General features: G+C 41.8%; 2 protein-coding genes and 2 long non-coding RNA genes across 6 annotated transcripts; 2 read left to right on the top strand and 2 right to left on the bottom strand.

The window, feature by feature from the left end:
- Positions 1 to 25: 25 nt before the first annotated feature.
- tcof1 (treacle ribosome biogenesis factor 1) lies at positions 26 to 3666 on the bottom strand. The gene is made up of 7 exons (XM_058063461.2): positions 3371 to 3666; positions 3136 to 3200; positions 2239 to 2294; positions 2087 to 2136; positions 1859 to 2027; positions 729 to 1742; positions 26 to 658 (listed from the first exon to the last, which is right to left on the bottom strand). The coding sequence occupies exons 1-7, from the start codon at positions 3476 to 3478 to the stop codon at positions 600 to 602; spliced, it is 1521 nt and encodes a 506-aa protein (XP_057919444.2). The 5' UTR covers positions 3479 to 3666; the 3' UTR covers positions 26 to 599.
- A 4684-nt stretch (positions 3667 to 8350) lies between these two features.
- Positions 8351 to 11463, top strand: arsia (arylsulfatase family, member Ia). Its single transcript, XM_058063459.2, has 2 exons — positions 8351 to 8781; positions 9870 to 11463. The coding sequence occupies exons 1-2, from the start codon at positions 8468 to 8470 to the stop codon at positions 11266 to 11268; spliced, it is 1713 nt and encodes a 570-aa protein (XP_057919442.2). The 5' UTR covers positions 8351 to 8467; the 3' UTR covers positions 11269 to 11463.
- Positions 9613 to 15453, bottom strand: LOC131110395 (uncharacterized). Of its 3 annotated transcripts, XR_013625272.1 has the most exons (4): positions 14974 to 15453; positions 14584 to 14674; positions 10990 to 11126; positions 9613 to 10914 (listed from the first exon to the last, which is right to left on the bottom strand). It is a non-coding gene; the product is annotated as an uncharacterized LOC131110395 (long non-coding RNA). The 3 variants fall into 3 exon arrangements; XR_013625274.1 differs by lacking the exon at positions 14584 to 14674; XR_013625273.1 differs by lacking the exon at positions 14974 to 15453 and having other exon boundaries at positions 14483 to 14948.
- Positions 12737 to 13794, top strand: LOC144894627 (uncharacterized). The gene is made up of 4 exons (XR_013625276.1): positions 12737 to 12883; positions 12964 to 13308; positions 13384 to 13494; positions 13573 to 13794. It is a non-coding gene; the product is annotated as an uncharacterized LOC144894627 (long non-coding RNA).
- Positions 15454 to 15547: the final 94 nt, after the last annotated feature.

A 15547-nucleotide genomic window follows, 5' to 3' on the forward strand; every position in this document is an offset into this window, starting at 1 on the left:
TACAAATAAAAACTTCCACAGGGCAGACAGTATAAAAACGTTTAATTTGTATAAAAGTACAGTATATTTCAGACGTGTTGCTGGAATATCGAGGAATATACAAAATGGGTTTAAGTTCACCAGTTCATATTTTATGTAGCGAGCAGTTTTTTAAATGATTACATTATAAAAAAAAAGGACTTCCTGAGTCTTAATGGGAATGCTGATGCATTCAAAGAGGGACTTTAATTTTGGGGTGCAAAAACATGACTTTTGTGACTATTATGTATAAAAGCATTTTCAAAATTATCACTGTCCGCATAGCACACATAAAACTTAAAGTTAAAGGGGTTAAATGCTTTAAAATGAAATAAAAAAGGGTGGTGAATGATCTAATTTTACATATAAAAGAATTAGCAAAATGGCTACTATCCGTATACAATACATAAAAATTGGGCTAAAATGCTCTAAAAAGGGAAATAAAACGGTGGTATATGATCAGCACCACACCACATCTGAAATACTTATTTTTATCTTCAATTAAAAATGATAATGACCATGTTGACAGGCCGACGGCATCATGTGGATGGATTTTATATGAGGTTTCCTGCCGATGTTGGTCATGCTGCGTTGGTGGTAGGTGTTGCTGGGATGTCGCCTGGCTCCTTTTTACTCTTCTCTGCGGAAATAAAAGAATAATAAACATCATTGACAAGTTGTAACTGGATTTTTTTTAGCTTTAAACTTACTTTTCTTTTTCAAAGAGGGCGGACAAGGGGTATCCAGGGTGAACAAAGGTAATGTGTTATCCAAAAGTTTCTTCTTCTTCTTCTTCGTTTCTGTGTTCGGCTCGGGTGTGTCTTCTACGGTTCCATTCGCATTTTCATTCGGAAAAATGGCTTCCTCATTAGGAGAAGATTTGTCTTTCTGTTCCTCCACGGTATGACTCTTTCTCTTCTTCGTTGATTTCTTGTCTCTCGCATCAGCACCGGAACTGTCCACGCTAGGAGGCATCTCCTCATTCCCGTTTGCTTCCTCGACATTCTTCATCTGCTCTGGATTTTCCGGCACACCATCAAGCGTCTTTTTTTTCTTTGGTGTTTTCTTCTCCTTGGTTGTGAGCTCAGAAGTTCCATCGCCATCAAATATGTCCTCCTTGGTCTTTTTCTTCTTCTTAGGTTTCTTGTCTTTTAAAATGATGTCTGAAATATTCAGATAGTTTAGAGCCTCCTTCTGGTTTTTCTTTGATTTCTTTTCTTTCCTTGGGACTTCCTCAGCGTTCCCTACGTTCTCCAACGCTATGCTTTGATTCCAGGATTGGAGATACTGTTCATTACAGATTGTTGTATTCTCTACAGGTTTTTCAACAGCGTTCAACTCCACAGTTTTATTATTGTTGGTGTTTTTTTCTTTTTTACTTCGTGTAACTTTGCTGGCTGAATCTTCTTTGTTTTTCTTTCTTTTCTTCTCTGGTTTTTCTTCAGCGGGAATCAAAGAGTTTAACTTTTCCTTCTTTGGTGTCTTTTTCGATGAAGATGTAGCTGTGGCGCTACTTAATGATATCGGATTTTCTGTCGGGGCTTTTCTTTGTGGGGTCTTCTCCTGCGGACTTGACTTGGTTGGTTCTTTTGTCGCCGCCTTCTCCTTGGTGTTCTTTTTAACAGACGTGTTCATTTTCAGCTTAGTCGGAGCTTTCCTGACTCTCTTTTTGGGTGTGGAAGAGTCCAAAGCGTTGATGGTGTCCATTTTGGCGACGTCAACCTCTGTGGACAACCAAGAAATATCTTACCAGGAGTGAAGCACAGCAGAGATATAAAATAATAACAATAAAATGGTCGTTTATTAATTAACAGTGTCATTTATTACAGTCCACATCTACCTGTCATTTGTAGAACCAGTTTCTTCCATTTCTCTACGTCCAAACTGCTGTCAGAGTCAGAATCGCCTTCACCGTGATCCACGACTTTTTCTTGCTTCTTTAGTCTTTTCGCCGGTGTGGCGTTTTCGGACACCTTGTCATCTTTTTTCTCCCTTTTTGGCGCAACGGACTGTAAAGACAACAAGTTAGCACTCGGCTTTATTTTTGTAACGGCAGATATAAACTCACTCTCTGTTTCTGGGGCTTTTTTGCAGGTTTCTTCGCCTTCTTGGAAGCGGCTGCGTTGTCAGGATCCATAGAAGAGAAGAATTTGTCACAAATGCAACAATCTTTGTTACGGCCTAATGTATCACTCTGTTGTAATGTTTCAAAGTTTATACCTTTAGCTGAAGTCGATGCTTCTCCATTCGACTTGGAGTGTTTGTTCTTTGAGCGCCTGCAAGGAATTGAAACACTTAATCCAACCAGAATGTACTACTGCAACAGTATTCTCTACGGTACACCTTCCAAAACCCTCAATAAAGTACAATATATTCAACAAAGTACAATATATAAAAGTTTAATGTTAGTGCGGCCCGCGCAAGTTTGATATGGATGCTGTATGGTATCATGTACCCAGAAAAAATTATTACGTTTGATTCATGTTCATGTTAAAGGTTAAATAACTGTTAACTCCCTATCCGTGTGGAAGTGGTACGTTTTTGGCTATTTAAGTTGAAAGGAAATAACTTGAAGGCTACCGTTTAGGTCGCTAGCTCTCTAGTTAGCGAGTTAGCATGTGTCTCAAGACCCTGCAGTTGCGCAATATGTTGTAAATAAAAAAAGAGTATAAATGTGACTATAGTCGTGTTTTGTCATGTCTACAGGGCTCTAATAATGCTTTGTTCATTTTAATCTGAAAAAAATAATTTGTCTACCCACCAACTATATGTGGTTTCTTAAGTTTTTATTATTATATTTATTTATTACTGATTGATTTTCTTTATTCTTGATTTGTTTATTTATTTTTCATCTTATTTTGTGTAGAAAAATAAAAAGTGAGATATTCGAGAACAGTGGAATGTTTTATCAGAGCTTTTCTTGTAGAAAATCAGAACCAAAGCAAAGTTTATTCATTTTTCTGTTTTTAATAAATGCGTTTTTGTTTTGTTTTGTTTTTTTGAAAACCTGATGCGGCCCAGTCTCACCCAGACCCTAGCTCCAGTGCCCCCCCAGGTAAATTGAGTTTGAAACCCCTGCCCTAAACAAATAAACAACATACTAAAATGCACACTTACTTTAACCAGGAACTGTAAATCTCTTGTAATGATGTCGATGCCGTTGAATTATCTCCCCCAAAACTCTGTAAAGGAGAAATACAAGACACTTACATTGCGTCTACCTTTATTTGTAGCATTGTATTTGTCATTACATGTGCGATAGTTGCGCAGTCTTCCACGTGTAGTACTTCAGGTAAACAACATTAAAAGTCAATGAAAACTGAGTATTATATATAATTATGTGTGTACATACTTGTGGGTTGTGCCTCTGAAGCTCTTCTGCAGCCGAGTGGAAACCATGCTCCTCCAAATGGCGATAAATGAGCGGGATCAGCTGTTGTTTGGACGCGTTCACAGACATAATTTTCTCATCACATACCCCAATAAACACGCGTGTAAATGTACACTTTGTCTCATAATTCACATGGATTGTTAAAAAAAAAAAAACTCCCACAAAAGAAGTCACGGCTAGTCTACAGAATTACGCACGTTCCCCGCTTCAACTTTGACACGAGGATGTAGTTCCTTTCCGGTTAGGCCGCGGTGCAACATGGGATATGTAGTACTGCAATTGCGGTTAGTGTTTGCTGACTGATTGTTGCTTTGTTTCTATAAATACGTATAAAGTTATGTCAAATCTTCATGTGTCTCCTTAATTCATAATTTCTATGCATTTACAATTGTTTTATGCATGTAAAAACTCATTTTAAAACTATAAAAAATATTTTTGTTAACATTTTAGGCTTTCTGGACCAGGTTAAGACAAAATCAGAAGCCAAAAAGTTACCACTTCCACACAAAATAGAACTCATTCATTCATTCATTTTCTACCGCTTATCCTCACAAGGGTTGCAGGGGGTGCTGGAGCCTATCCCAGCTGTTTTGGGGCGAGAGGCGGGGTACACCCTGGACTGGTGGCCAACCAATCACAGGGCACATATAGACAAACAACCATTCACACTCACATTCATACCTATGGACAATTTGGAGTCGCCAATTAACCTAGCATGTCGTTGGAATGTGGGAGGAAACCGGAATCCTTGGAAAAAAACCCACACATGCGCGGGGAGAACATGCAAACTCCACACAGAGATGGCCGAGGGTGGGGAAAGACAAAATAAGAAGCCAAAAAGTTACCACTTCCACACAAAATAGGAGAATTCATTCATTAATTTATTTTCTACCGCTTATCCTCATGAGGGTCGCAGGGGGTGCTGGAGCCTATCCCAGCTGTCTTCAGGGAGAGAGGCAGGGTACACCCAGGACTGGTGGCCAGCCAATCACAGGGCACATATAGACAAACAACCATTCACACTCACATTCATACCTATGGACAATTTGGAGTCGCCGATTAAATTAACCTAGCATGTTTTTTGAATGTGGGAAAACCGGAGTACCCAAAGAAAACCCACGCATGCACGGGGAGAACATGCAAACTCCACACAAAGATGGCCGAGGGTGGGATTTAACTCCGGTCTCTCAATTGTGAGGTCTGTGTGCTAACCACTTGACCGCCATGCAGCCCGCAACTTGTACAAAATAGCTTAAAAACGTATTGAAATAAACTGAGCAAATTGATTGTGTAATGGTAAATAATATCGTGCAGCCTCTTCCAAACCAAGGCGTCTTTGTATGAAGGCGAAGAGTGACAAGCTGCTGCAGAGGAAAAGAGAAAACCTCCATCCAGTCCTCAGATTAGAAAATTGGGGTAAGAGGTGGGAGTAATATGTGCAGGTTTCCTGGCAGGGCTGTGCTGATTAGAAAGAAGGTAGTGTTCACGGGGAAGGGCAGCAGCTGTATTCAGTAATAGCACCTCGTCCTTCAACCAAAGCCAAACATCTGCTGGAAGGTGAGCGACACAGCGAAGCAGCAAAACCCCCCGTCTCAGCTTGTCAACGTCTCGAAGAAAAACGAGCATAAACCTGTTTGCAAAAGGGGTGTAAAGAGGAGCAAAGGTTGCACATGTATATACACCATGTCTGTGCTGTGGTGTTACTTGATAGGAGGGACAGAAACAACCGGTAAAAATATTTAACAGAGTGGTATTTAACTCAAGTCATATGACTTGGACTTGAATCAGACTCAAGTCCCAATTTTGATGACTTTGGACTCGATTCGACTTTGACATCAGTGACCCGGAATAAAAATAAAATAGAAAATTTAATTTTTTTTTTAATTATTATTTTTTTTTAAATAAATTTTTTTAAAAAAAATTTAAAAATATATATATATATTAAAAAACTTAAAACTATATTAGACTCCGGTTTCTTCCCACATTCCAAAAACATGCTAGGTTAATTGGCCACTCCAAATTGTCCATAGGTATGAATGTGAGTGTGAATGGTTGTTTGTCTATATGTGCCCTGTGATTGGCTGGCCACCAGTCCAGGGTGTACTCCGCCTCACGCCCCAAGACAGCTGGGATAGGCTCCAGCACCCCCGTGACCCTCGTGAGGAAAAAGCAATCGAAAATGAATGAATAAGTGAATGAAAACTATATTAGGAAAGCAGGAAGTGAACAAATGTAACAGTTACTGATTGTAAAAGTACCAGATGGAGGGGTAGGATTTAATAAGCTTTGCTTCTTCCTACTCCTTTCGGACATGTGGAACTGTGAACTGATTATGTGATGCATTCAATTGTAATCTGATGCATGTTCAATTGAAATAAAACCATTACCATTACCATTACAAAGTACCCGAGTCTTAAGTGTCTAAGAGGTGGTCTAGTTTGGTGAATTAACCTAGCATGTTTTTGGAATGTGGGAGGAAACCGGAGTACCCAGAGAAAACCCACACATGCACAGGGAGAACATGCAAACTCCACACAGAGATGGCCGAGGGTGGAATTGAACCCTGGTCTCCTAGCTGAGAGGTCTGCGCACGAACCACTCATCCGCCGTGCAGCCCCAGTGTCATTTTGTGAGTGTAATTTTTTTAGTTTTGGACCCTCACAGAGCGCCTTCCTGTGGGACAACTACTACGTACACCAGGGAGTTAAACTTTAGGTGCATGGCTGTAATTTTTCCTCCACTCACTTTGACCCGCTTTAAACTTGCCCATTCCCACTGGCGCTGTGCCTGCACCAGCGATGCCTCGGCTGCTCAGCAAACATCCACGGATGAATTTTCTTGCCCTTTACGGGAGGCTCATTAGCTGACCAGCAGCCTTCATACCCGCAAGCCCTTCCTGTTGCCAACATCAACATTTGCCAGCTATGGTGTGTTGCTCTTAGATGTTTTGCGGATCTGCAAAGCTCAGCATCATGATGCTGTTCCATATTAGCATTTTGACTATTGGGCTTAGGAGTCATATTATACATATAGTGCGAGTTTTGGAGATTTTCAATGAATGCAACTCGCTGTCGTCTAGTGACAAAGAGGAAGTGTCGCTCCCAGGATGAGCGGACTAGAGACATGTTTGTTAGTTGGAGATACATATATGGGTTTTAAAAATGGTGTTCAGGTCAGAATAAAGTTAAGAAAGAGCAGCAGACTTTGTGTGACCATATGGTGGCGCTATAACAGAACCATGTAGCTTGATTGATAGATACATAGATACATAGATACATAGATAGATAGATAGATAGATATACAGATATACAGATAGATATACAGATAGATATACAGATAGATATACAGATAGATAGATAGATAGATAGATAGATAGATAGATATACAGATAGATAGATAGATATACAGATAGATAGATAGATAGATAGATATACAGATAGATAGATAGATAGATATACAGATAGATAGATAGATATACAGATAGATAGATAGATAGATAGATATACAGATAGATAGATATACAGATAGATAGATATACAGATAGATAGATAGATAGATAGATAAATAGATAGATAGATAAATAGATAGATAGATATACAGATAGATAGATATACAGATAGATAGATAGATAGATAGATATACAGATAGATAGATATACAGATAGATAGATAGATAGATAGATAGATATACAGATAGATAGATAGATATACAGATAGATAGATAGATATACAGATAGATAGATATACAGATAGATATACAGATATATAGATAATAAATAATAATAATAATGTGGAGAATAAATAGATGACATCAAATATGAACAACAATGTACAGCGTAAACAGTAAATTGCACATATAATTTAAAGAATTTTGAATAAATAATAATAATAATTAAATTTTTTAAACATAATTAGTTAAACCGTTAATATACTATTTTTGTAGATGTAATACATAAGGCAAACCAAAACTATAGAAGAGGAAATAACGTACGGGCAGAAGGTCCATCGTGAAATTGAGTTAAAATCATTCAATTACTTTCTATGCCGCTTAACCTACTAGGGTCAGCCTATCCCAGCTGACTGGTGGCAAGCCAATAGGAGGCCACTTACAGACAAACAACCATTCACACTCACATTCACTCACACTCAGTTACCGGTAAGTTCTAGTCACAGGGTGGTGACGTCATCGTTTTCAGGCAACGATTGAGCTTCCATCATGTAATTTTGGTTTGTAAAGTGTCTTTTTTACGTCTGCTTGGAGATGTTATCTGAGTCTAGAAATTATGGTCTGTCTCTTTCCTCGACTCGAAGTCATGAAACAGCAGGCATACTAAGGGAGCATTTGTGAAGGGGGCTTTGCAGCACGGAACAGGGTCTGCGATTGTGTCTGCCGGGGCCCGAATCTCCCCTGCTCAGTGAGATCTCTGACTGGGGGGCTGTCTGTCACTGATTGCTCAAGTTGGTGTTTTTCTTTTTGCTTTCTAGTCATGTGTCAAGATGGAAATGTGGGTCACTGGGATCACACCTAATGTCATGAATGCAGATGTGTTCATTGAAAGTCTAAGCGTTTTAATGTGAGAGGGGACTTCTCAAAAACGACATTTGATTGATAAAATTGTTAAGGTCTTGTTAAGGATGGAGAACCAATGAGAACCAATATTGATTCCTGATAAAAAATCAATTGATTCAAATATCTTTTGTCAAAATAAACAGAAGAAAATCAACCACCTCCTGCTTGTTGACGGGAATGTTCAAATTCTCAGAACTGGAATGTGATGTAGACTCATGAGTGCCACTTGGCTGTAGTAGAAACATTACTGTGTGTGTTTTAAGGTGGTAGGAGGCTGATGTTTTTTCAGCCAAGCTGCAAAGCAAATGGGGGCGGAGTTGCCAAGACCTTTTGGGGAAGGGAAATGTTTTCCAAAGACCTTTGAAACATTTTGGAGCGGCATCGAGGATGAATGTATAGCTGAGGATCGTACCGAGTTGGGGGACTGTGCAGGATGTTTTGGTGACTATACTCTACAAAGCGTGTCAATTTGGACTTTAAAATAACACAATGGCTACAACAGCTCTGACCGGTTTCTCCATGATGAGTCTGCTCAGCCTCGGATACCTGTCATGGGATCTGATGAGTCCTAATCAGGTGGAAAAAGAGCCGGGTCAGACTTTTAGTAGGGGGTCTCTCGGTCCAAAGCCTCCTCACATAATCTTCATTATGACAGATGATCAAGGATTCAACGACATCGGCTATCACAGTTCTGATATTAAGACTCCGGTATTGGATAAGCTGGCTGCTGATGGGGTGAAGCTGGAGAATTATTACATCCAACCCATCTGCACGCCGTCCCGCAGCCAACTCATCACTGGCAGGTAAATTTCTCTCAATTGTCCCAGTTTATGATAACTCTGTGACTTGTTGTGCTTGAAAATAAAAGAAATAGCCTGCATAATTTGATCATACTGTTCCATGATAATTTCAACTTTTGCATATTACAGTTATGACATTGTAGCAATTAAAGGATTAATCTTTTTACAAAAGCTTTTACATAGCTCGCCTATTTTAATGCATATTTAATGTTTAGGAGACCAGGGTTCAATTCCACCCTCAGCCATCTCCGTGTGGAGTTTGCATGTTCTCCCCGTGCAGGCGTGGGTTTTCTCCGGGTACTCCGGTTTCCTCCCACATTCCAAAAACATATTAGGTTAATTGGCGACTCCAAATTGTCCATAGGTATTAATGTGAGTGTGAATGGTTGTTTGACTATATGTGCCCTGTGATTGGCTGGCGACCAGTCTCGCCCAAAGACAGCTGGGATAGGCTCCAGCACCCCCTGCGACCCTCGTGAGGATAAGCGGTAGAAAATGAATGAATTAATGAGGTCTCCTCCTATTTTGTGTGGAAGTGGTAACTTTTTGGCTTCTTGTTTTGTCTTTCCCCACCCTCGGGGATTAACCTAGCATGTTTTTGGAATGTGGGAGGAAACCGGAGTACCCGGAGAAAACCCACGCATGCACGGGGAGAACATGCAAACTCCACACAGAGATGGCCGAGGGTGGAATTTAACCCTGGTCTCCTAGCTGTGAGGTCTGCGCTCTAGCCATAGTTCAATTAGTTAAAAGTACTCAAAATGGAACAACATGTTAAATGAACTTGACATAATTAAGTTATTAGAACTTTTTTAAGAACTTCATAACTTCATTTAAGTACTTTGAACATTCGGGGTTACAGTGTACTTATTTTGGATGTTCTTATTGTGTTATTATGATACTTGCTGTTAACTTTTATTCTTCTATTGTACCTGTTGCACTTTGAGATCATTCATTTGATATAAAGTGCGTCATAAATTACATGTATTATTATTATTATTAGCGCTTTGATGTTGGTGTGCCAATACTATAACTTAACAGATACAATGCATGCCAATATTGATATTTGGTATCTTCTATCAATTGTGCAGGTACCAGATTCACACAGGCCTTCAGCACTCCATCATCCGGCCCCGCCAGCCCAACTGCCTCCCCTTCCAACACGTCACGCTACCTCAGCGGCTGCAGGAGCTCGGCTACTCCACCCACATGGTGGGGAAGTGGCACTTGGGTTTTTACAAGAAGGAGTGTCTGCCAACACGGCGCGGCTTTGACACATATTTTGGCTCCCTGACCGGTAGCGTCAACTACTACACCTACAACTCCTGCGACGGTCCTGGTCTGTGTGGTTTTGATCTCCACGAGGACGAAACCGTAGCCTGGGATCAGAGGGGTAAATACTCCACCCATTTGTACACGCAAAGGGTCCGCAAGATCCTAGCGTCACATGATCCGTTATCCCAGCCGCTCTTTATCTACCTTTCCTTCCAAGCCGTTCACACCCCGTTGCAGTCCCCGCGGGAGTACATCTATCCATACCGTGGGCTCGGCAACGTGGCTCGCAGGAAGTACGCCGCTATGGTCTCTGCCGTGGACGAGGCAGTTCGGAATGTAACATACGCCCTCCGAAAGTATGGTTACTACCAAAACAGTGTCATTATCTTTTCAACAGACAATGGCGGCCAGCCGTTGTCCGGTGGCAGCAACTGGCCCCTCAGGGGGCGTAAGGGCACCTACTGGGAAGGTGGAGTCCGAGGTCTGGGATTTGTCCACAGCCCTCTATTAAGGAAGAAGAGGAGGGTTAGTAAAGCCCTGGTGCACATTACCGACTGGTATCCCACCCTGGTACGACTAGCAGGTGGCAACGAGTCCCTAACAAAGGGGGTGGACGGGTATGATGTTTGGGAAGCCATTAGTGAGGAGAAGGAATCTCCCAGATTGGAGATCCTCCACAACATTGACCCTCTCTATAACCGAGCTCGGAGCGGCTCCCTGCAGAAAGGATATGGGATTTGGAATACAGCCGTGCAAGCCTCCATCCGAGCCGGAGACTGGAAACTTCTGACTGGAGATCCCGGTTACGGAGACTGGACGCCACCGCCGATGCTTCCGAGCTTCCCGGGAAGCTGGTGGAACCTGGAGCGGCACACAGAATCCAGGAAATCAGTATGGCTATTCAACATCACCGGAGATCCTTACGAACGTTACGACCTTTCCGGGAAGAGACCAGATGTTGTCAAAGAGTTGATGGCCAGACTGGTGTACTACAACCGCACTGCCGTCCCAGTGCGTTACCCGTCAGAGGATCTGCGGGCTGACCCCAGCCTGAATGGGGGCGCCTGGGTCCCCTGGGTGGGAGATGAGGAAGAGGAAAGCTGGGACACCTTTTATCCGCGGAAGAATAAAGACTGGAAGAAGAATCTGAAACTGTCTCATAGTAAATCCTTCTTCAGGAGACTCAACACTCGGATCATGTCCAATAGGATATGAAAACATCCCAATGACATATTTTGGTCTTACTGGAAGATCAATGGAAGACTGTATCGAATCTGAACCTTCACAGGCATGTCTTTTTAGAATAAACAATGTCTGTATATTCATTATTTGGCTGTTTCATATTTAATATTCCCGCCACTAGGTGTCAGTAATGTTACATTGGAGTGGCATTACCTTCGCTTGCAATATGTAATCAGCCATGTGTGCAAAACCCACATGACATAGTGAGGAAAAAAGTTCTCCTTATCCATGTGGAAGTGGTATGTTTGTGGCTTCTGACTTGGTCCTGCTTCAGTTCAAATTGGAGGCTAACTAGCTAGCTCGCTGAACATAAGACTGAAGAATCGGACGTGGCGAATGGTCATTTTTGAGTTCAATTCCACCCTCGGCCATCTCTGCGTGCATGTTCTCCCTGTGCATGTGTGGGGGTTTTTTCCGGGTACTCTGGTTTCCTCCCACATTCCAAAAACATGCTAGGTTAATTGGCGACTCCAACTTGTCCATAGGTATGAATGTGAGTGTGAATGGTTGTTTGTCTATATGTGCCCTGTGATTGGCTGGCCACCAGTCCAGGGTGTACCCCGCCTCATGCCTGAAGACAGTTGGGATAGGTTCCAGCACCCCCGCGACCCTTGTGAGGAAAAGCCGTAGAAAATGAATGAATGAATGAGTTCTCCTCCTATTTTGTGTGGAAGTGGTAACATTTTGGATTCTTATTTTGTCTTTCCCCACCCTCGGTCATCTCTGTGTGGAATTTGCATATTCTCCCCGTGCATGCGTGGGTTTTTTTCCCGGGTACTCCCGTTTCCTCCCACATTCCAAAAACATGCTAGGTTAATTAGCGACTCCAAATTGTCCATAGGTATGAATGTGAGTGTGAATGGTTGTTTGTCTATATGTGCCCTGTGATTGGCTGGCCACCAATCCAGGGTGTACCCCGCCTGAAGACAGCTGGGATAGGCTCCAGCACCCCCTTGCGACCCTCGTGAGGATAAGCGGTAAAAATGAATGAATGAATTGCATAAATTTGAACGTATTTTGGTGCCATGAGTACTTCAATGTTTATAACTTTATATACTACGCTACTGTCGTCAACATAATTCATGCCAATATGCCAACCACTCGACTTACTTTCACTTCCACTAATCACACAGATATACCAAGACGCATATAAGGGGCCAGGAAGTCAAGAAGCCACCGCCCTAGTCTAATCTAATTTTGGTACTATTAAGTACATACAGTATCTACTCCTCCTGAAAGCTCCGATACGTAATGGTAGTAATGCTTTCTGAGACTTTAGATGGAGATAAAGTGAGAATAAGTCTTGAAATGTAAGCATAAGCTTTACATTGTTAAACAAAGTTAATACAAAGTTGGATCAGTTTGGAGTTTTTAGTGTTTAATGATGGCGAATGTTGCCAGGCAGTGAAAGGGAAGTGAGAACATTTACTCAACTTCCTTCCTTTCTAGGTTGCACGTTGTCTGCTTCATGATTGACTCTTGTGAGTCTCATCATCACCATAGCGATAAAGGTAAAATGTCTCTATAGAAGACGGGACTATGTGGCATGCTGTTGTACTTCTGGTGCTCTTTGGTGGAACAGCAACTGGTACTACTTTCATTTTCAGTATTAACACATCAATTATTTGTTTTGAAGTCTGATCATGCAAGTTGCTTTTGTTCTTGTAGCGTTCCTCACTGCTGGTGAGTCTCGGTGCAACGGGACCTTGGAGAACTCTCACTGCTCCATCGTTCTCGGAGGATCTGTTTACATCCAGCTGATGGAAAATGTGAGCGGCCATCAGCTGCGATGTAAGAAACAGCTTCCAAGTGGACCCGTTATTGTGTTTACTATGAAAAAAGAAAAGGCGGTGATCCAGGAAGCCTTCAGGAACAGAACCGAGTTCTTTATAAACAACGGGACTTTAAAAATCTCCACTGCTGAGAAGACTGACTCGGGTCAATACACAGTGGAGGTGTTTGATCCTGATGGGGTTCTTGTGAAAATCATTACAATAAAATTAGACGTTGAAGGTAAATATCGTTAAATTTGTGCATCATTCATACGGTGTTTACCAAAACATGTTACAACGATGCTCCTCTTTCCAGAAAACCATTTCCCAATCCTGATTCCAGTTTGTGCTGCACTGGCCGCCGTGCTGGTAATTGTGGTGCTGTCCTGCTGTGTGTACAAGAGAAGACAGCGAAACAGGAGATCAGGTTAGAATCCCCCCCGTATTGAACCGCACGATGTCAATGTCGACTGATGGTGACGTATTTGTTTTGTATTTTATGAAGGGTCAGGAAAATCCAGAGAAAAACAGACAAAAGTAGAATTTTGGAAATGTAGTGACCACATGCAAGATGATTTTCATCATGGACCAATGTAACCCCCCCCACCAGGACGCATCGACAAACGTGTGCTGTATAACTTATATTTTTATATTTTGTTTTACATATATAAGCACCTGTATTTTTCAGCTGCTGTAACGTCTCATAATAAATGTGTTTACCACTTCCACACAAAAGAGAACTCATTCCTTCATTCATTTTCTACCGTTTTTCTACCGAGTACCCGGAGAAAACCCACGCATGCATGGGGAGAACATGCAAACTCCACACAGAGATGGCCGAGGGTGGGGAAAGACAAAATAAGAAGCCAAAAAGTTACCACTTCCACACAAAATAGGAGGAGAACTCATTCATTCATTCATTTTCTACCGCTTATCCTCATGAGGGTCGCGGGGGGTGTTGAAGCCTATCCCAGCTGTCTTCGGGCGAGAGGCGGGGTACACCCTGGACTGGTGGCCAGCCAATCACAGGGCACATATAGACAAACAACCATTCACACTCACATTCATACCTATGGACAATTTGGAGTCGCTAATTAACCTAGCATGTTTTTGGAATGTGGGAGGAAACCGGAGTACCCGGAGAAAACCCACGCATGCATGGGGAGAATATGCAAACTCCACAGAGATAGCCGAGGGTGGGGGAACGACAAAATAAGAAGCCAAAAAGTTACCACTTCCACACAAAATAGGAGGAGAACTCATTCATTCATTCATTTTCTACCGCTCATCCTCATGAGGGTCGCTGGAACCTATCCCAGCTGTCTTTAGGCAAGAGGCGGGGTACACCCTGGACTGGTGGCCAGCCAATCACAGGGCACATATAGACAAACAACCATTCACACTCACATTCATACCTATGGACAATTTGGAAAAACCCAAACTGTCGACCCAGCGTTCAGTTCCCCTCCTTAAGGCCGAGGGAGTGACGTTCACCAACGTAACAACCAAACCTCACTCCCATCCAGGTGACGGCACCGATGTAACTGGACCTTCGGAATGGGAGACAGGAGCGCTGACTCTTTAGGCCGTAGACCTGCACAGAAACACTGGCTGGCAGCCATTACACTCTCACTTTTAATTCTCCAAATACAAAAAAAAAACTATCCAACTACACAAAAAAAAGATACTAAATATGTAGCTAGTCACTTTTGAGAAGATACGTCACTAACACGGTTTGGAATGTCACAAGATTTAACAGCAAAGTCACCAATATTAGCTATTAGCATGTTAGCTAAAAATAATGCTAATTATTAGCCGTACAACAGGAAAAACGAGGCGTCACATTAAAATATGGCAGATGTAATGTTAGACCATTAATATCGACGCTATAAAAACCTTTTCTCACATCATTCAGTATTTATCCGCAGATATTTTGATGATATGTCTTCCTCGGTTCGGCCATAAACCGATGTAACCCGCCTGGACCTTCGGAATGGGAGACAGGAGCGCCGACCCTTTAGGCCGTAGACCTGCACAGAAACACTGGCTGGCAGCCATTACACTCTCACTTTTTAAGTCTCCAAACACCAAAAAAAACCTCTCCAACTACACAAAAAAGATACTAAATATATAGCTAGTCAATTTAAAGAAGATACGTCACTGAGACGGTTTAGAATGTCACAAGATTTAGCAGCAAAGTCACCAACATTAGCTATTAGCATGTTAGCTAAAAATAATGCTAATTATTAGCCGTACAACAGGAAAAACGAGTCGTCACATTAAAATATGGCAGATGTAAAGTTAGACCATTAATATCGACGTAATGAAAACCTTTTCTCACATCATCCAGTATTTATCCGCAGATATTTTGATATGTTTTCCTCGGTTCGGCCATTAACGTTTACAGCCACTTGATAATTGCAGGTCTATTGTGTGTCAGCAGAGGGCGCTGTTGTCTTAATTTGTCACATGAGCCAACT

The sequence above is a fragment of the Doryrhamphus excisus genome, linkage group LG22, assembly GCF_037039965.1.
Source record: "Doryrhamphus excisus strain RoL-2023G ecotype Guam linkage group LG22, RoL_Dexc_Guam_v1.1, whole genome shotgun sequence".
Taxonomy (NCBI): domain Eukaryota; kingdom Metazoa; phylum Chordata; class Actinopteri; order Syngnathiformes; family Syngnathidae; genus Doryrhamphus; species Doryrhamphus excisus.

What these genes read in the sequence shown, in the direction of transcription:
- tcof1 (XM_058063461.2), bottom strand. Translation starts at nt 3,478, where the DNA reads ATGTCTGTGAACGCGTCCAAACAACAGCTGATCCCGCTCATTTATCGC. An exon ending in TTCAGAGGCACAACCCACAA is followed by an intron (nt 3,201 to 3,370) that starts GTATGTACACAC and finishes TCTCCTTTACAG; the next exon opens with AGTTTTGGGGGAGATAATTC. An exon ending in AGCATCGACTTCAGCTAAAG is followed by an intron (nt 2,137 to 2,238) that starts GTATAAACTTTG and finishes CTGACAACGCAG; the next exon opens with CCGCTTCCAAGAAGGCGAAG.
- arsia (XM_058063459.2), top strand. Translation starts at nt 8,468, where the DNA reads ATGGCTACAACAGCTCTGACCGGTTTCTCCATGATGAGTCTGCTCAGC. An exon ending in AGCCAACTCATCACTGGCAG is followed by an intron (nt 8,782 to 9,869) that starts GTAAATTTCTCT and finishes TCAATTGTGCAG; the next exon opens with GTACCAGATTCACACAGGCC.